The sequence below is a fragment of the Neopsephotus bourkii genome, unplaced genomic scaffold (assembly GCF_033783945.1).
Source record: "Neopsephotus bourkii isolate Nb327-2 ecotype Australia unplaced genomic scaffold, CSIRO-AGI_Nbou_v1 NB_318, whole genome shotgun sequence".
Classification (NCBI taxonomy): domain Eukaryota; kingdom Metazoa; phylum Chordata; class Aves; order Psittaciformes; family Psittacidae; genus Neopsephotus; species Neopsephotus bourkii.
Genome location: NW_026900826.1, coordinates 2997046 through 3017897, shown reverse-complemented (window position 1 = coordinate 3017897; position 20852 = coordinate 2997046). Strand labels below are relative to the sequence as shown.

The 20852-nt window shown below is 35.7% G+C and overlaps 1 protein-coding gene across 2 annotated transcripts in view; it reads right to left on the bottom strand.

Moving 5' to 3' along the window:
* Positions 1 to 20852, bottom strand: part of DMXL2 (Dmx like 2) — a 52604-nt gene that overhangs the window by 15288 nt on the left and 16464 nt on the right. For both annotated transcript variants that reach the window (XM_061347393.1, XM_061347394.1), the window contains exons 8-26: positions 20557 to 20740; positions 19436 to 19610; positions 18380 to 18613; positions 17013 to 17290; positions 16148 to 16844; positions 14576 to 14697; positions 13454 to 13543; positions 12341 to 12458; positions 11488 to 11607; positions 10814 to 11041; positions 8669 to 10348; positions 8275 to 8385; positions 7359 to 7528; positions 6054 to 6151; positions 5725 to 5890; positions 4493 to 4757; positions 2773 to 3869; positions 1529 to 1720; positions 82 to 158 (exon numbers count right to left, since the gene is read on the bottom strand). In XM_061347393.1, the coding sequence (XP_061203377.1) occupies positions 82 to 158; positions 1529 to 1720; positions 2773 to 3869; positions 4493 to 4757; positions 5725 to 5890; positions 6054 to 6151; positions 7359 to 7528; positions 8275 to 8385; positions 8669 to 10348; positions 10814 to 11041; positions 11488 to 11607; positions 12341 to 12458; positions 13454 to 13543; positions 14576 to 14697; positions 16148 to 16844; positions 17013 to 17290; positions 18380 to 18613; positions 19436 to 19610; positions 20557 to 20740 (6102 nt within the window). The remainder of the gene's footprint in view (positions 1 to 81; positions 159 to 1528; positions 1721 to 2772; positions 3870 to 4492; positions 4758 to 5724; positions 5891 to 6053; positions 6152 to 7358; positions 7529 to 8274; positions 8386 to 8668; positions 10349 to 10813; positions 11042 to 11487; positions 11608 to 12340; positions 12459 to 13453; positions 13544 to 14575; positions 14698 to 16147; positions 16845 to 17012; positions 17291 to 18379; positions 18614 to 19435; positions 19611 to 20556; positions 20741 to 20852) is intronic.

The following is a 20852-nucleotide window of genomic DNA, read 5'->3' as shown; positions in this document are numbered from 1 at the left end:
AGTGCACTCGTGAAGGATTTCTGGTTTAGATACACAAAGTATACTCCCAATATAGGACTGTAACAAAACTTCCATTTTTACCTGTAGCTGTGACTGTCACATAATGCTTGATAAATAGACGCAGAAAGTGAAGCTGCTAAAGAATGAAGTGTGTACACCTAAAATAAAATGAGCCAATAAGTTATATATCAAAGGTGAATAACCCTCAATTCTTTCTAAACAGCACTGGAAATGTGTGTATACATGAACATCCTAGTTTTAAACGAAGTGCAGGAAACAGAAGCTGAATGTTCCTTTAAGTTTACAATAGAGTACTTTGAAAAATCACAACTGCTTGCTCAAGCCCATCCGATTGCAGTCAAAACCTTCTAATATATGAAGATAATTAACTTGATTCTAACACAGAACTGCTGCATTGAATGAGTATGTGGAAGGAGTTACTAAGTATGTCCTATTATGATAATGAATTTGATGGGATGGTTCCTGGGCACCATATTATGTAACATCACAGTTCAATGTAGCAGTTGCTCAAAATGTATACAATACAAAAGTTTGTGCAATCATTGTATGATTGTTTTATCTATTATCTCTTTTTTACCTCAGTTCTCTGCTTACAAATTTCCAGAAGTCTCCAGGAAGAACAAGAAAAATACTCCGTTACTGCCTCACAATGCAACAAAAATACTCCAGTTCTTAAACAGAAGAAATTCAAGGATTTTTTTGAAAGTCCGGTGAAATCCACAGTGTGAAGAAAATGGTACTGTCAAACTGTTAAAAATGTACACTTTTTTAAACTCACCATGTGTTCATTTCTATCTTTTCCTACCATCTTTCCATTTAATCAAATGTTAAACCTTAGACTAAAGCTATGAGTTATTTAAATTGTTGTCTTGCAGTTAGGAGGTGTCAGCTTTTCTTTCTGAATTCTCTATTAAAAGAAAATGCATGTGAAGTAGGAGTTTCTAGAGTAAGAAAGATGCTTGCTGTAGTATAATGCAGGATGGAAAAAGAGTCAACAAACAGAAGAGAAAATGAGATTTCAATGAGCTTGGGTTACAGTTTCAGAAACTTTACTGCCTTGAAGTGGGACAGCTCATTTAGTTTCTTAATTTTTCCCTACTTTCATCTCATCAACAGAAATTCAAATTAATGAATAGGAATACTCATCTAAATGTACAAAATAATGATTCAGCTTCTTACTAATTTACTGTGTCAGTCTCAGGCTCTTTGACACCCCTAACCCCCAAATATACTGACTCTGAACAGAATTCAATGTTTTAGTGAACATTCACATTTAGAATAGTTTCCTGAGAATGGCCAGAACTTGGATGAACTAACTGGATTCAAAAAAGGTGTCAGAAAGCAAGTGGTTAACTAGCATTTTCAGTTCACCAGACTTAAGGGAGAAGGTCAGTATTGTGAAAGGGGAAGTTGAAAATGTAACTCAAACACCGCATTTTCTTTTTCATGTGCTCACTCCCCATTTTATAAAAAAATGATTTAGTATTTCCTGAAAGCTTTTCATTACCTTGACATCTTCAATATGAGGATGCGGTGGTGATTTCATCTGCACAATAGTGTGAAGAATATCATGGATGTGGTTGTTTAAATATAGCACAGGATTAGCTATCACCGTTTTTGTGGATGCTATGCTCGCAGAAAGCAATGGTAGTGTTGTGGGTAGTGGAAGAGGAGACTGAAGCTGTTTTACAGTAGTTTCCTGTTTAAAACAAAAGATTGTATTTAATGATACTGCTGAGGAAAAAAGAAAACCCTTAAAAAAAAAGGAAGATAATTTACATCTTAAAAGTTTTTCTGGGGTTATTTATCCTCTTCCATTGTTGCCTACCCAGTATAGACAAGATTTTACTGTGACTGGTGTCAAAAGTAGTATTCACTATAACAACATGGATTAGACCTGATGGTGATATTTGCTGGAATACCTTTTAATTTACTGCAGGAAGAGTATTTTTACGTAGTTCATTAGGAAGTATTAGGATTGTCTAATAGGAAACATTAACTAAAAATGCACTTGCAGTAGAGTAAGTTGACATAATACTCATCGGTCTGAGTTTCATAACAAAATCAAACTTGCACTAATCTGAGTTTCTCAAGTGGAAACAAACAGATTTTTTTTTTATTTTATCCTTCAAAGTACATGCTAAGCTTAGTACCACCAAAATAGTAGTCTACTGCTCCTATGAAATATGAGAAATCTAGGACTCAAGCAGATAATCTGATACTGCCTGGTATCCCATTATCTGCTGTAGCTTAGTTTAGCCAATAGCATTTGCTGGAAAATATCTCTTTTTCTGTGAATGTAGAGAATGCCACAGTAAAAGGGAGCACTACCCTGTCTTAACAGGATCTGTTGAGTCTTGCAGCTAATACCCCTTTCCTTGTAGCTTCCTTGAATGACTTGCAGAGGTGCAGGGAATCAGGTTTTGTCAGATCTCAGTAACTGTGAATTTAATTTAGTGTGATCAAAATTAGAATGTATATAATATAAAGAACAGCATTAATATGCCGTAATTATAGGTAGCCTATTCTTCAGTGTCACATAACAGATTCTTAAGGACCAAATAATCAGGATAATGTGTAAAGCAATACACTTAAATATGAAGTTCTTTCTCCAAGAACATTAAAATGATCATGAACATTAGACTTGCAGAATGTGACAAACATCTATCTAGGCACAAACTTCATCATTTGACAAAATTGACAGTCCAGAACTATTCGTACTTGTGAACAGAAATTAGTTGAATGTTTTACCTGCTGTGACTCTTGCAGCAAGAACTTCAGCTCCATTCTTACAGATGCTAAACCACCACCTTGTGCCCCATGAAGACTACAATAACTTAGAAAAACTCTTAGAAGAGCTTGGTTCTTCTGCAGCCACCACTTTCGTCTTTCAGCATGTTCTCGTTTTGCTTGTAACCTGCGTCTTTCTATTTGGTGTCGTTCATATGAGCCAATGTCTGGCTTATCCATATCATCCTGATCAAGCAGATCCCCATTTACTTTGGTATACATTTTACAATAGTCTTTGCCCTCTGTATCATGGTTGCATATTTCATGCATAGCAGCAATCTCTTTTTCAAGCCAGTTGTACAGCTGAAATCTGAGCTTTCCTCCATCTACTTCATAACCTGTAGCCAAAGTCCTCAGTTCAGTCATAAGGATCTTCAAACAGGCTCTGAACTTCAGTTGTTCAGCAATAACATCAACCTCAGTATCTCCTACATCACAAATCTTCCCATGTGGTGTTTGTGGGATGCTGGTGTCTGATGTTCTCTGATCATCTTCTCCACTCTTCAAATCAGATTTTGAGTTTTTCATCATTAGACCAGTATCCTTGTCCTCTTCATCTGACTCATTTTTGTCTTCACCCCAGTCAAGAGTAAGGGGCTCATCATCAAATTTTACTGCTGGCTGACTCCAGTCAAATTGTGCTGAAGATTCAACAGTATTTTCCAATGCAAAGGAAGTTGAAATTGGTTTTGACCAGTCTATATCACCACTTCCAGCACTCTCCCTTAGGGCTTTGGAATCTGAAACACCAGCCACTGTTGGAGTACTAGGTGTCTCTTTCTCTGCATCAACAGTATACTTTTTTCTTACTTTTGGAATTTTGGAAAGGACTTCAAGGGCTAGTACAGGGCAGCCCACTTTAAAATGTGCATTTGCAGTAGTGAAGAATAATTTTCTTTCTATAAGATTAATTTTATCAACAAAGCTTTTCTCAGTTTTTAGACCTAAGGTGGCCAAAGTCCCTTCTGGTGAACTGAAGTATCTTCGGATGAGCAAAGGATGTGTCCGAAGATAATTGTAAAAACTGAACACCACAGGATTGCATGACTTGACGATAACTAAGGAATTAAACAGACATGACAGCTATTGAAAATGGCTTTAAAATGGTATTATTCTGTTTTGCACTATTTCCTGCATTTCCTGACAGAGACTTGTCAAAATACAAAAACCAAGACACTTTTGGATCTAGTTGCCAAAACAAAATGAGGAATTACTTATTCCCTACAAAAAGATTAAAAGATATGAGCTGGATGAGTAGAAAGATACTAAATTCCTCATTTGCCTCACTGTTATATTTTACTCAGTTAAGCCTAAAAACTAGCTGGGGTGATCAGTCAGGTAATTTTTTCCCCAAGGGAGGGAATATGCCACACAAACCCATATAGCTACCTGTCCCTTAACATTAATCTCAAAAGAGACGGGATAGGAAACACTGCTAGAACACTGTGAATTCCTAGAAGAAAGAACGAGAACTTAAGTCCATTGGACAAGTCCTTGAAAGAAATGCAGAAAAGATGGTTGGTGTGTGTTTTTGTTTTTTTTAAGTAAAAATTGGGTGCGCCAGTACATAAGGCAATTAATGCATAATGGCATCTTAGGAAAGGAACTGTATAGGAAGTATTCCTCCTTCTCTACTCTGTCTTAATAAGTTTGTCCCATCAGACTAAGGCTTTTCCCTTACCTTGGTTTTCATCATCATCTCTAGGGGTTTGCTCCAATAATGTGTCCAGTGCTCTAGTGTAATCTTTCATTATCCAGTATGCAATGCTTCTCAGAAATGGATCAGAATGCAATTTAGTACAGCTGAACCCAGTTCCATCCTTTTGGCAGCCCAAAATTTTTTCATAAAGAATGGAAGTGTATGTGATGGAGGTCTCAAACTCTGATTCATACAAACGAGCAATAACCATAGCCAACTGGATGTCTTCCATTTTCTCAAGACAAACCTATGATGAGAAGTGGGGAAAAAGTTGCTTTATAACGTAAAGGTAGTTCTTTAAAATAACAATTAAGTGGATAGCAATAAATGTTTACAGAACAGACTGATTTTTTTTTTTTGTCCTTCATCATACCTGTTCTTTAAGTACATATATATCTTTGGGTCAAACCCATGGTGGTAAGATATCTAAGTAATATATTTTCTTCCATGTTTGGAAAAAGGTGTGCTTTATTCTGTTTCAGGAATTATCATATGAATACCAGTATATCAGCATGTCACAGATTAATATGGCAGAAGTAAAGATGTTTATTCTACCTAGTAGAACAAAGATAACTTCTAACTTTAATGTTAATACATTACTGGTAAGATATTCTTCACACTGCCTCATCTGCAGAATTGCATCTCTCAGGAAAATTCTTCACATTTTCAGGTAAAGACAAACATACTGCATATAAGTAGGCAGGAGAACTAAAGGTTCTCTAATTTCCATTCTCTTCTGAGGTACTGCTTGGGTAATGATCCTGCTTACAGCTCTCACCTCCCTTGTGGCAGGCAACATCACAGCTCCACTAAGAAGGAATCCTAGGGCTGCTTCAGAAGAGAACTCTGACTTCTTTTTTTCACTTAATGCTGTAACAATAGGTCATGCAGAATAGCTAGAGGCTGAGCTCCAGCCTAACTGTTGTTATCAAATTTTGCCAGAAGGATCAGGACTGTTATTCCCAAGAGTGCTTCCACTGAGAACTGATGTATCTGAAAAATTATTCTGGCTTTCAAATCACCTTTCAATCTGATTTTTACAGTACTGTGGAGGTAAATTGTATGTCTGCAGCACACAGGGAGGTCATGTGTGGGCACACCATACCATTTGTGCTGCCACAATTTACGGAAAACATTAGCAGAGAACAGCTTGTAAGGATGCAGTTACATAGGTCAAATTAGAAACTGAAACTTAATTTCTCAAAAATTGATACCTCTATAGCATCTTTCAGTGAACCTGCTAGCAGGAAAAATGCAGCTGATTGTTCAAAGCGTTGTTTTCCCAACAAAGCAAAAGCATTTTTTAAAGCAGCTTTACGCCATCTATCTTCACTGAAGTTGTGGCTGAAAAAGGCAGTCATCTTCTCATCATTCTGGGACCTGCATAAGTAAATGTGACATATACAACTACTTACTACATCATCTTATCATACAGTCACTTGAAAAATGAATCACTTATATTTAAACTCTAATCTGGATGAGTTCCACTTTGCATTTCTGGTTCAATTAAGATTTAATCAAACTTACAGTTAACAGAACTTACCTAAACAGACCCCACACCACTGCCTTTTTCTTCATAGCAAGGTAAAAAAGTGCAGCATCTAAGGCATCATTGTTCCTCTGAAATGAAGCTTTTGCAACCTGCAGTAAGCAAAACTTACTGTTATAACTGAAAATATAGAGGCTGCTTTTAGCTAAACATGTTTTGTGTCAGGAAGGATGGTATAGGTGACTGTATTATTTCTACAAAGCAAAAGTAATTTCTGTCAAAATGTTTTATTCATATGTTGCAATTCTCTAAACATTCTTAAGACTCAGAAAAACAGCACTATTGCAAATATAACCCCTCTTAACCACAGTGGGACATTACAACTATGCAAATAAGTCTTTTCTTAGAAAAGTGTTATAGTAACTCATACTGTCACATGAAATTGCTCTTGCATTCCATTATTTACATATATCTAAGTTCATACAAGTATTCCCTTAATGAACACTGTTTTTTGTACAGGACTCGGAGATGTAATTTGGAATACTAGGATAATTAAGTTTTACTCCTGGATTCCAGTATCCTGTAATTTTTCAAAATGAATTTTGACAGCATAACTAGTAAGTACTTCTGTTCCACAGACGTTTCAGAGATTGCATTATTTGTTTGCTGTAATTCAAAGCAAAATCTAGTAATTATTCAAATCCCTCAAACTTCAAGTTACAAAAAAATTCTTACTAAAGCAAGGATTTAAATCTCATTGGTACCTATAGGCAAATTTAGGTATCTCAAAAATATGTTGCATTTTATCCATTATTACACCTCCCATAAGAAAACTGCATGTAAATGAGACTTTGGTTTTACATAATATAGGTGCATGTTTCCATAAAACAGTAGTTTTATGACTCTCTAGAAGAGAGTCTTAGTTGCACTTAGTTGCAATTCAGATCTTTTATGTTTGACAGTACTCCATTATAAAAAATACAAAAATGGCAAAAAGACCCTTTACACATTTTTACTAATATTTATATATATTTCTTAAATAAAACCCACTACTGAATTCAAAGCATAATCCCCTGTTGAATACTGACTCTATCTGAAAACAAGATTCTTATTAGAGTAGTTAACATGATCTTTAACATACTGTAAAATATTGGGGGATGGGGGAGAGGGAAATTAGGTACTTCAGAAATGGTTTTACCCTAAATAAACTGAATTATATCTTACTATTGAATAATGAAATTTGTAAGCCAAGAGTGCCAACATCAGTTGGCATAGAAAAAACTAGTTACACTATCTCCTGGCTGAGCTGGAGTACAAAGGAATCTGCTATATGCAAATCATGTAAGTAGTGAAAATTACCTTCTCAATGCACCTTCGGAGTGTGTTGATATTCCTGACCCACCAACCAATACCCATAGCTCTTAATTCAGACCACTGTGGGTCTCCCTTCTGGATAGCTGGAATCATACTGATCAACTCCTCCTCAGCCTCAGAATGAAAAGCCCATGCAAAATGGCAAGTAGAAAGGCCTAAACAGTAACATAATAAAATTGAGAAGATTAAGCCTTGTTAATAAGCAAATTAAGTATGTCAGAGATCAAAGTGGGATCTCCAACCCAAGAGTTAGGTAGATTCAAGTGAGACTGTTTGCCTCAACAGGAAGTAGAGCTGCCAAAGGAGCAGCTCAAATATCTTTTTACTTGCTAGGGATGTTCTCTCCTCAGTGCTTTTTATGTCATTTCCCAGTACACCATTCATATATGTATAAGTTATATGGTGAAAGACTAAAGGGAATACATTCTGCTATTGCAGAGGTAGTCCTATTCTGTGCCAGAAACCTTTCTGTCTTTTGCTTAGGTGGTAACTGCTTTTATTTCCTGGATTTCACAACAGCATGTACTCGGACTGAGAGCGGAAAAAACCTGCTGTGATGAAAACAATAGACAAATCTTTAAGGTAAGGTAAAGCCATCCTACGTAAAGCAGTATCTTTATTCTCCAGCAGAAACAATATATACAATTTGTTTGTTATCTGATTGGAGAACTTATTCATGAAACTGAATGGGACAGAATCTTTGTTCTGTTCTACTGTTTTTTTTGCTATTCACAGTACATGCAAGGAAGCGTGTACTAAATCTTTGCAAAATAAGGACCTTAATGAGCATCTAAACTGAATATACAGATAATATAAATAATAATAATAGAAATAAAAAAATAACCAGACCCTATCAACTCAAGTAGATCAAATGAAAGCAAAACTTCACTCTAAGAAATACCTTGGTGAAGCAGCTGAACTCGATACAGAGGTGGGAGTGATGTCAGGAGGCAGGTGTGCAAGCGCATAGCCAACAGGTATCTTAAGCCACATTCATCTAAGGTATCTCTTCCTGTGAAATATAAATGCTAATTTTTGAACATGTGGATGACTACAAGAGCACACATATACAACTTATCATATGCAGTGAGGGATGTATGTTTCAGAACTTGTTGAGAACTGAACTACAAGTTACTATGTATGAATTATAAGTAGAGATTTATACTTAAGTTCTTCTTTCTTGCTGTACCTAATCTGAAAAACTGATACTAGTTTTGTTATCCCAAATACTCAAGGATTAAGTCTACCTTTGCTGAGAAGAACAAGAATGTTAATTCAATACATCAGTTACTAACCTGAGTAATTCTTATCTCTGTTCTCATCTAGTTCAGTGCTTGTTGTGGCCACAGTGTCTGCCAAAGCTACAAGGAACATCTGCTCCAGTCGAGTGAGGCCTGGCAGACTTGAGTGCATGAGGTGGCTTGACAGAACACTAGCATGTTCTCGGCCAAAGTAAGTCGGACCATACTGTGACAGATTAATAACTTTGGATTTACTCTCCCTCTTCTCAGGCTCAAAATCAATAAAGTCTTCAGTTGTAACAGATGGAATTTGGAATAGATCTGAGTACTGATCTTCTGTTTTTCTCTTATCATGATGTTCAGAGCCCTGAGGTATTTTAGAATTTTCTTCAGAAACAAAAGCGGCATCTTGATCTGCAGCAAGCAACGCATACAGTGGCAATGGGGGAATTGAGTCTATCTCTGTGTAGTCTCGGGTACCGTCTTTTCCAGCTGTGATGGTATCTTTTGCAGTACTACCACTTACACTAATGGTGCGAGAAAGATGGCGTTTAGGACCAGTTCCTTCTCCAGCTTCTGTGTCTTTAACAATTGCAACTTCTCCTGCAATACATTTAACTAAATGCGACAGAATGGCTTTGGCTCGGCGAACTTTACCCAGATCCATAAGTTCTAATAATTGGGTTGGATGATACTGGGGTAGAGTAGGTGAAAGAACATGAGCAGCTTCAAAAAGGCCACCATCCTGTATTACAGTTGGAGTGCCAAAAACATCATCCACAATACCTGCCCTATCAATTACACTGGACTTCTTTGCTATCAGGCTTGTTTTGAGTGGATCTTGTGTTGTTGAGTCTTCAGTAGTAAAAACATCACTTTCTCCATCACTAAACCTGATAGTGTGTTTCCACTGGGCATAAACATGCATTTCACAGTCCATTCCCACTACCAGTATACCATCTCTCACCCAGGACAGAGAAACGGGCAGTGAAGGAGTGCCATCTACAGACGACACCAAATCAATTGATCTAAGCAACACCCACTTCGACTTTATACCTTGTTTTATGCTACCACCTAGTGGTAAAGTAATGACAGCTACTCCATCTTTGCTGCTCGTTTGATCTGTTACAATTCCTGAAAGTCTTCCGTACATGTAGATGTTGGCACCAACTCCAACTGTCAATATATGTGAACCATCTTCTTTTGATACCCAGTCCAAATGCACCAAATGTTTGATACTAGGCACCAGGTATTTGTCTTTATTCAAAAAAGCATCTGATTTACTGTAAACAAACAAATTGCTATCTACACTGACTCTTGAATCAAGTACACTTCCCACCTTAACTAAATCATCCAGATGAATTGTCTGTTCCAAAACCCATTCTGATCCTCCTGTAGACTCACATTCAAGTATACAAACATGCATGGAAAATTCTTTGGAAACAAAACCATTATGCTGTATGGGTTGTTTGTATGCTACTGCAAGACGTCCTGTGTAAGAACAGCTAACAGCAACTGGCCTTCCTACAATGCTCACTGTACTGCTGTTGTCTTCTCCTTCATCATTCATTAAAGGCCATTTCCTCCAATGGTATGTTTCCCTTTCTTCATTTTTGCTGTTTAGGTCTGTCTCTACAGTACATCTCCAGAACCGCACTCTGTTGTCTGAACAGGATGTTACTATCAGATAAGGTGCAAGGCACACTGGGTATATTGACGAAGAACTCAGGTGACCTGAAGTTAGAACACATTACATATTTACATTTAGTAATATGAAGTATAATGCCTCTATGAATAAAATGAAACCTAAGGAGGGGAGGGAGGACGAAGGACAGGAGGGACATGAAGACAAACATACAGGTGTAAGGATATCAGGTAAAAAAAGCATTATGTAACCAACATGTTAATATTGGCAGATGATATAAAGCAGGTATATACTATTCATTAAAAAATTAAGACTAGAAGTTAAGTTTCCAACCATTAGAGCAGCAAGTTTCAGGAACAGCTTTCCTGTGGGGATTCAATATATTTATGGAAGGGTAATATGACATGGACACAATGACTTGAGAGAGCCTTTTAAGCCTGATGTTCCCTGTATCAGTAAATCAGAGCGCAATAGGCTGAGGAAACACAATCAATCCTGTAAAACAGGAAGTAAATTAGTGGACAAACTGGATAGAAAAAAAGTGTTACATTTACCTGCTGAAGGAGTTGCTCTTATTACTTCTACACCAGCAGGAAGATCCAGAGGTTGGCTATACACAAGTCTGGAGCTCAGAATGAGTTTACTAGCAGTCTGAAGATTAGCAATTGATGAAGATCGTGGAATGGAACTTACACCGGGTGATACATTTGGAGAAGAAACTGCACTCTTTTGCACAGGTACACTAAGCTTATTCTCTGGTGAAGTAGCTTCAGTTGGCTTTGCTATATTAAAAAAAATTGACAACAGTGTTAAAAAAAATTGTTTAAGTAAGGATAAGGCACAAATATCATACAGTATCATATCTATTTTCAGCCATGCTTAAGTTACACAGAAAATACTTATATGATGTGTGCAGGCTGTGTTTACTTTTACTGCATACTATGACCTTTAATTTTGGGAAACCCATAATATTCTGAAATACCAAGAATTAAAAATAAAGAATCCAGTGACTATCAAGAAATTTTTGCATTGCTAATGGTGTAGAATACAACCAGTGTTTGTAAGGAATCTTACTGCTATTATTGCATTGATAAAATTCTAAACGTTCCTGACTTTGAGGCTTCTGCTCAGTAAAGGTGACAATGTGTTTTGAAATTAAACACCATAAGTTTTATTTTACAATAATATTAAAGAAATGTCTGTATCTAAGAAAATGGCTGTCACTCACCTAAACAGGCTTGCACAGATTTGAGATGAAGGTGCCACATCTGAAGAACAGAGCAGCCATTACTATCTTTTTCGATTACTACAAGGTAGAACTTCTCTGAGAAAGGTGGTGGACGATATCCTGTAATTTGAACATCACTATCACGAATTTTATCTTCAACATAAATTATTTTCAATAACAGAAGACCGTCTAAAACTTATTTATACTAAGAAACCTGTTTTCAACTTTGAAAGAAATCGCTTGATTAGAAACAAAACATTCAAACAGTATGATTAATAACTTTTTAAACATCAATAACATTTGTTTGCTTATGGCTACAGAACTATTATAAAAATAGACTGACTTACAGACAAGCTGAGTACTAGTAGCAAATCTAATCAATTAGATACATTTGCCTTCCAGATCACTTTGAACTATCTCGCTATATTGTAAAGACTCTTCTATCTGCCTGCTTTCTTCCTTTTAAAATTTTAAGTCTACTACCAAATCCCCAAGTTACATTTTATTGTATTAGCTTGGAAGTCAAGTATGTTCATCTTGTCACCTGGAACTACATATTGATGCAGAAAATACACTTCTATTTTGTACACATTTATATATACAATGTACAGCATTTTGAAAAATGGGCTTTGTCATATAGGTTAAAATGTTTCACTCTAAGCAAATTAGAATGCCTTTGTTTATTACCATTACCATGTAAACTACAACTCACAGGAGCAACATGAAACAGCCATTTTAGTAAATTCTACAGATTCTCATAAAAAGGAAACTAACAGACGCTGGCTATTTCTGTATCTTAAAAACCATTTCTTGTACCTACACTTCATTCATATTAGCTATTTTTATTCTGTACCTTGTGATGGCTGGAAAAATATCTCAGTTTCCTTCCCTTCCATGTCTTCCTTATGTGGTTTGTATCCCAAAATGAAGTCTTCTTGAAAGACATGAAGCAATTGTGTGTTTGAGCCACACTGAAATATTAAGTAATAATTACGCCTCCAGAAAAATAAGGCAGCGTTTAGTACTAATGCAATTATTTCTTTCCTGCAATCTAGATACCGATCAGGATCACTTTTATAATGTTAAAAGTTACCTTAATGCATCTGAAAACCTGAATGTTTTCCTTTTTATATTAAGAACAGAATATTCTAGAACCTATTGTCTGTACATGCAAATTATTTCACTGAGATCTACTCTGCTAGACACATTCTGTGATAACATTTTTGCTGCAGTTATTGACAGATGCATTAGTACCTGATTGTTTTTTATTGCTTTAGGTGTTGAATAAATGACAGTGGGAAAAACTCCTAGACTTTTATCCCTTTTCAGTGGGAAGACATATCTGCAATGAACTGCTTAGGAAATCTGAAAAAAGGGAATGATTTTCAGATTTTCTTTCTCTTGTATATCTCAACAGCTGTCCTTCCTGACAGCAACAGATTTCCTTGCAGTACCTCCACCTCTCTACAAAGGAGGCTGCTGGCAGTGAAATCCTTTTATGCACGCAAGGAAAAATATGTCCCCAAAGACAGAGATGGCTAGATTTTCATGCTGCAAAAAACCCTCTTTTTCCAGAGAAACACAGAAAGTATTTTCTGTACTCATCTATAAAAATTCTAGATGGGTATTTTGTAAATTTGAACCGAAGATTGACGATCCCATGTGATTAAAACTTAAAAGCATGGAAATTATTGACAAATAGAGAACTACTTCTTTATATGTGTCAAAAGCATCCAGATACCTAATTAAGAAATGGTAAAACACTGTTTTCACAGGCTGCTTCCTAACACAAAACAGCACTGGAACATGTCTGGTCAAAATAACTGTGAGTAAGAGCAAGACATAATGCTGCCGCGCCCTCATTGTTCAAAATGGATAGCTGTATTAGAGTTAATTAGGTCAATTAACAGACAGAGCTACTAGACACCTTTATGTGAAACCCTTAAAGAATTAACCATTTACTTACTTTGTTAGTTATTGCATCAAGTTCAATAATGCATCCTGGTCGAGCAGTAGATTGTTGACTCACAATATTAAACACTTCCCCAATAAGTTTCTGAAACAGAAAAATAATAAATCAGAGGAGTTAGTATATTTTTCCTTCAGACAGAAGGAAATTGCAGTCACAATAAACAGATGCTTTAATTTTCCTTGTTAGCATAAACTGTAACAGAGTTCTTACTGTTGTCACTTAAAAAGCATTTCTAAGACATTTCCACTGTTGTGTCTGTAGCTATTCATGGGGATAATGCTCCAGTTTTAATGGGAACTAAAGACTTTATTTAAAGACTTACAGTTTAATAGCATAACTTGGTATCTGTGAGATGAGAAAGTCAAATATACTGCTCCAGTTCTGTTTAAAGCTTTGGGTTTTGTCACAACTTGTAAAAAAAATCAGTATAGCTGATACATAACTGAAGGCTCTATTGATTTTTTGCTTGAATGTTCACAATTACTGCTCTTGGAACAGATTCCTCAGGCTGATCTGAATACTGACAGGCTCTACCTTGCAGGATAGCTTGGAAAATAACAAAATAATGGAAAAAAGGAAAGATGTGCTTCTTTATACAATAACAGTGCAAGGTCAGGCTTTACTTCGCTTAAAGTTATAGAAATTAAATATTAGAGGGATGAAAAAATAAGAACTAATACTACCCTTGGCAATAACCTGCCAATTCCCCCTTATCCCACCACCTCTGCCCTTCCTCATGTACAGATGTAACTTTGGTGGATACATCTAAGTCTGCTCTACTGTCTTCACCTTCCCACTTACCCTGATTTCCCCTCTTTTAAGAAAACAAAGAAAGAAATCCTGTTTTTCCTTTCCCCACCTGCTACAGGCTGGGGAAGCCTGTCAGGGAATTTTGTTTCAGTGCAGCCACTTTTAGTAGTAATAGCTGTATTTCTGACTGCTGATGTTTAGACAGAGATGCAAATCATAAAATTATGTAAGGTATAAGGCATAAGATCCTATACACAGAATGGTAAAAAAATTATGCAGAACCAAGTGAAGACAAATTCCCCACTAAAGAGGGGAGTGACCTTAAGTAGTTTTAATACTTTCAAACCATTGCTACAGAAAACTTACAGATGATTCAGGGTCAGATAATTCATCTAGAAGTTTTCGTGCATCTACAACAGCTTGGTAGAGTCTCAAGTTTTTGCCATCAGATGCGACAAAGCAAGCACTAGCAGAATTGCAGTATGTACCTAATAGAAAACACAAAAACTGAATAGTTAAAAAAAAGAGGCAGTGAAATGGCATCAGGTAATCCACTATGTTCCACATCACTGCATGTGAATCCATTTCTAACATAATTGCCATAAAGTATCAAAGCAAAAAACCTAAGCAAATGTGTGCATTAAACCATCATTATCTGAATTCTGAAATAACTCCCTTTCTCCTCATTTATGTAACTGAAATTCCTCATTAGAGTTGAATAATCTAAGCAGAACTCGTATTTACAAATAATGGTTCACACATAAAAAAAACCATTGTGTAGTACATCTGAAGGAATGTTGCCATTCCTTAAGGGAAGCAGGCAGTTATTTGTGTTTAGAAGACTGTGGGATTTACACAGCACAGAATGTTACTATGTAAGCAGAGAAAAGAATTTATTTTATTTTAAATAAAACATGTTACACGCTTATTAACTATATTTAGGATTTTTGAAGTTGTACGACATCTTTGACACCTATTTTATCGTTGCAAAGGTCAGACTGGCCTTAGCATACTAAAATAACCTGGCATTATTAATAGAAGACATCCATCGCAAAAAATGACATTTTTAGTACAGTATGTAAAGATGACAACTTACTATAACAGCATCCTTGTGATCATTCAAAAATAATTATCTGAGTGGCTGAGTCATAGTTGTACAGACTATTTTGTCTTACCAGTACTGGAAACTATTATGCTAACTGCAGTAGAAAGCCCTAAATACAAAACCTGGAGAGTCATCCTAGGGCATCAGATATCAGATGATGTACTGCCTCACCTCTGAAAAAGTAGTTGCAGTTCTCTACAGTAGCCTGTTTCTTTAAAAAGTACTCTATTCTAATGGGGCTTTTGTAAAACACTAGCAGCCTGAAGAATTTGAGTATTGTTTCAGGATCTTCTAAGCAGAGTTTTTAGCCAGCATGTTAAAAGATTTTGATAAGTTTTATCAAAATTATATCAAAATGTAAATTTTGTCTGAAAACCTTTCCCAACTAATCAGATGTTCAAGTGGGCCAAATACTAGTTCTGCTCGACCCACCACATCCTGCAGCTGTATGTGGCCACCAAACCAGATGCCCAAGTTGTCAGAACATCTGCATTATTAATATGATGGCAATACAGAGAACACTTACTGAAGCTGCCTAAAGCACTGAGGAAAGGGATCATCTTATTCTTTGTGGGAGTGATGATTACTTATTCACACAAAGAAGTTGCTGGATGTCAGCTGATTCACAGTAACTACAGGCACACTCGGACTAGATGAAATGTTTTGAAGTTGTTTAGCCTCAAACGAAATAAAAATACTTAATTTGTATAATACAAGGAAATTGATGAAAAGTTAATATAAGTATACTCCAAATTACAATAGTAATTTATTTTGACAAATTAATTCTACAACTCAGTGTTAACTCTATATGGAAACATGCTAAGTATACTCACCAAGGCAATAGCTGGGAATAAGTGTTGGAAGCCAGGCTACGTTAGAGAAAGCGGAGGTATGAAGGGAGTTAATTCGAGCCAATTCAGATACTCCTCCAGTGTATGATAAAGGTCCTATAGGGTCTACACGCCACAGAATCAGCTCACTATAGATTGCGTTTGGGTCATGGAATGTACGGGTTGCTGCATTTTTAAGCTGCTGCCTGGAAGAACCTTTCACATGTTTAATTGGATCCATTTTTCTGTTTATCCTATCAGAGTCCCAGGAACTGTCTGATTCAGGAGTTAATAGAGCGTTATGATGAGAAGATGTTAGCAGTAATGGTAAAACAGAATGGCAAGCTAGATCATTGAGATGAAAACGGTGACCGCAGTACCTAAATTTATGTGATACGGTTAGCACAGAAGTGAAAGCTGATTTATCAACAAAAGTAACGGCCCACTGATTTAGAGAGCCATCTATATGTTTGGAAACCATCATTACTTTTGGAGAAATTATATTCACATTTGCACTACCCTGGTCAAAGCTTGATCCTTTATTTGCTAGAGTCTTATCTGGAAAGTCCATTGTCTTCTGATAGACAGGATTACTGTCATCTTTTACAAAGATGGGGCAAGCATACATCATAATATTTTTGCTAAGGGAGCTAGCATCTCCTGATGGAAATGCAACAGGAATCCTAGAAGAAAATGAAACCTAAAAAAAAATAAAAAATAAAACAATTAGAATATAACACCACAGCTTAAGTCTAAATAAATATTAGCTGTTTCATTAAGCTCATACCATTGTTCAGGTATAAAAGAAAGGACACAATGATTGTTGATTAAGATCATAAATAATAAAACATTTTCAAATATACAATACCTGAACTTGCCGAAAGATGCCTGGAGTGTATTCATCTAAGTATTTCACATGCCACACCAAAAAGGTACCATCAATGGGATGGATAGTAAAAAGCATATCTGGATTTCTGTTCCATTCAGTTACAAGCAGTTCAATTTTCTGATCTAACAAAACTGTTGGAAGAGGCATGCATGGGCCTGTTAGCAGAGATGTTTTGGGGCTTCCCTCTCTTTCTCCATCTTCATGTTCTGAAGAGCCTGTACCAGTCCCTGTCTCTGATTCTCTATCTATAGACAAGTCTGCAACAGAAAAGAAATGTGCCATTTAATGCATTAAAAAGATTTCCCCATCAGTTTCTATTCAAAACAACATAATATTTCTTATCTGCTAAGAGTAGTGTCTGATAAGAACATTCATCTGCACTGCGGATAGAAACATCTTTGCTGAAAAATGTGAGGGTCTAGCCCTTGACTATGGCTTCCAACTATGCAATACAAGTAATAATAAATATAATAATCCAAATTCAGATACTTAACAGTAATGCCCTGCCTAAAATTATTCTGGTCAAGTATATAGACCCACATATTTTATATGAATGCTGGTTTCAAACTAATGTGGGTGGGTGTTTGTATTTAGAAGGTAATAATGAAATATCATTGATCACAGTGATCACTGAGAAAGTAGTATGTATTGCATGTTCAATAAGAATTATCATACACTACACTACTGCATTGGTAATTTATATTTCAAGAACCTAAGCATTATAAATAACAAAATATATCATCAGTTTACTGTCACTAATTGGTCTTCCTGGTTTCTGTAAACAGATTTAGATTTTTACACGTGCTTACTGACCAAGTGACCCTCCTACAGCAATGTAAGGTATTTCTCGTAGGACACTTTTTCAGCATTAATTTCAAAATAGTCTCTCTGTTGCTTTGTGAACAGCTACAATTGGCATCATCACATGGGCTAAAGCTTAAGATGCAAATCTTAACAGTACTGGAAACACTGCAATTGCATTAAAACGGAGCTATGTCCAACACTCCTGGCCTGCCATAAATTGGTTTGTCATAACTGACAATCAGATAGTAAGGTAAATAGAGAGCAGGTCTTAATCATGATTTCATAGCTCAGTGGAATATATTCAAAATGGAAATGAAAGACCAAAGCTACCTTTTTCACTCTGTATGTCACTATTGCATTCCAACAGAGTACCTCACTGCATTTGTCACGCCTACAATTACAGCAGTCAAAATTTCAGCTGTAAATGTCTATTTCAGGTTAGTGATGTTAGAATTTTCATTCTTGTGGTAAATAAATGCATTAATTATTGCATTAATGCACTTCAAAATAATTCTTGTGCTACATATCTCAATGTTACTAACCATGATCTAATTTCATATGTAAACCTTTCTCTTTTTCTTCCATTTCTTCTTCCTCTTCAGCCTCAACATGAAAATCTTGTTCTACTTGTTGTTCAGAAATTTTTCTTAGATGCTGCATAAACACTTCAATAGAGGATGTAAAATTAAATTCTTTATTATTCAACCAGTGAACAACGAAGCCTCCATTTCCTTCATCTATGTTAAAAGCTGTTCCAGCCAAGACTGATGGAATATCTGTGGACATTTTTAAACAAATAAAAAAAGCTATATATTAAACTGCTCATATTTAAAAAAATATATGTACAACACATACACACAGATTTCTTAAGACATTTAGGTTATTTTAGGTAAAACCTAAAAATTATTAATAAATTGTGCCTCTAAGATCAGAAAAGGCAGAATACAGATAAAGTTTTTACAGGAAATTGAAATTATAAAAAAATTAAGATATTTTGAAGTCAATAAATTTACATGAAAATTCATACTTATGTGAATGGTAAATGATACTCGACAGTTCTAATTGCACAATTTCATATGTTGCAGTATTGTCATTTCACATATAGATTTTTGGTAACAAACATGATTGCTCTTTAGTTTTTCACTTGTTTATAATATTGTGCATTATCCTATAAAAAGCAGCTGGCTTCCTGCTAAAAAAAGTAGTACAGCCTTTTTTTCTTTTAATTCATTATCTGTTCTGTAGGACACAAATGCTCTGTTCATCATATACCACTGCCTCCCAAAACCCAACAATCTAACACCAAGCAGACATGCAATTTAGGTTTCTTTTGCTTTCTAACATGCAAAGATGAATTCAATTGGCTTTTAGAAGTTCTGACGGTATTCAGAATAAATTCAACCTCATTTATCTTACAAAACTCTATGAGAAATAACAGGTTTGTGAATTAAGTCTTCCTACAAATTCCCTGTATTCAATTAGGTAAAGCAAACAATGTACGTCTCTTGTCGTGTGTCCTGTTCCCCCCCCCAGCCTGTTTTTTTGTCATTTTGTGTAAGTATGTTATTACAGTTTAATATATAGTTGTAATATTTCACCTGTTTTAGGGTTGATGCTTGCTGCTATGTGGAAGTGACCAAGTGCATTTGCGTGATGTGAAATGTGACGCTGAACTTCGTGAATACCCTGTTGATCTGGCAATGCATCTGTATGGGTAACAAGAACTGACGATCTCCTTTGTCCTTTTCTCATATTTTTCAACTCATGAATTGTCTGGTATATTTATAAGAAAAAATTAAAATTAAACTGTAAGGTAAAAATTCACACTTGGTAAAACCTGAAGCTTTTTAACTTCTTTCTACGTAAAATGTGAAGATTAATTTGAAAAGGATTACTTAAAATATATTTCAGCAGAGATTAGTAACACTTGTATACATCATTTCTAGCTAAATGCAAAGCTCTTCTAACAGTCTTCTGAAAGGTACGTTAATATCTGCTAAAACAACAACACAAAAATACATGCTATTTTGTGTAACTTTCATAAACAAGCTTATGGCAATCTAAAAGCAGTAACCTTTCCAGTGTAATTTTATAATGAATTATTTTTATGAATAGAAAATTTATGAGAGCACAACTGACTGAACAGCCCAAAGCATACTTGGTTCCACTTTCATTATTTGTTGATAGTCATGATATACAAGAAGTAAGAACTTCATCAGAGTGTAACAGTCTACAAATGAGTAGTGGGGTGTTTTTTTATTTTCTTGGTTTTACATTGACAGGTTTTCTCTTACTGTAAACTTAATAGACTTGATATGACTGCCACTGGAATTTTGAGCCCTATAGTACCACTTTTGGGGAATGCGGTTATCAAATCAGATAACTAAAAATTAAAATATTTTATTTACTGCTTCCTGTGTTTCTATAATGACAGACTTTCAGAGCCAATCAGAATGAAACTATCACTATTCCATATTAAACATCGTCTCATCACTATTAGCTACAGAAAAAGTAGATTGAGTTTTAAGAACACAGAGCTTGGGTGCAGAGTTGCAAAGTCTGATTTCTTCATTGTTTAGTAACAAACTTCAAAAACTGGTATGTACTAATTCAGACTATTTTTATCCTTATAAGAACTAGATAATACACATTCTACATCCTTTAAGCATTTAAATTTTAAGAATCTTGAAATAAAAAAGTGACAAGTATTTACTTGTACCTCTAGTGCATGCTGTATACTGTCCTTTTGCTTTCCAGATTGAGAGCTGGTGCTGCTAATGCTGGAAGTGCTGATTTCACAGATCTGCTCACCAAGAAGAGTATCTTCTGGTAGCAATGTCTCTGACCAAAGCCGACAGATGCCATCAAGACAAGACGTGAGTAACACGTTACAGACCAAACCCCTAACAATAGACATATCAAGGTTACTGCCCAATGCAATTAAATTAGCTATATGGACACAGTGGAAATTAGGGAGGAGTAGTTGTTGTTTCATCCAAATTTCTGCCTCTCCGC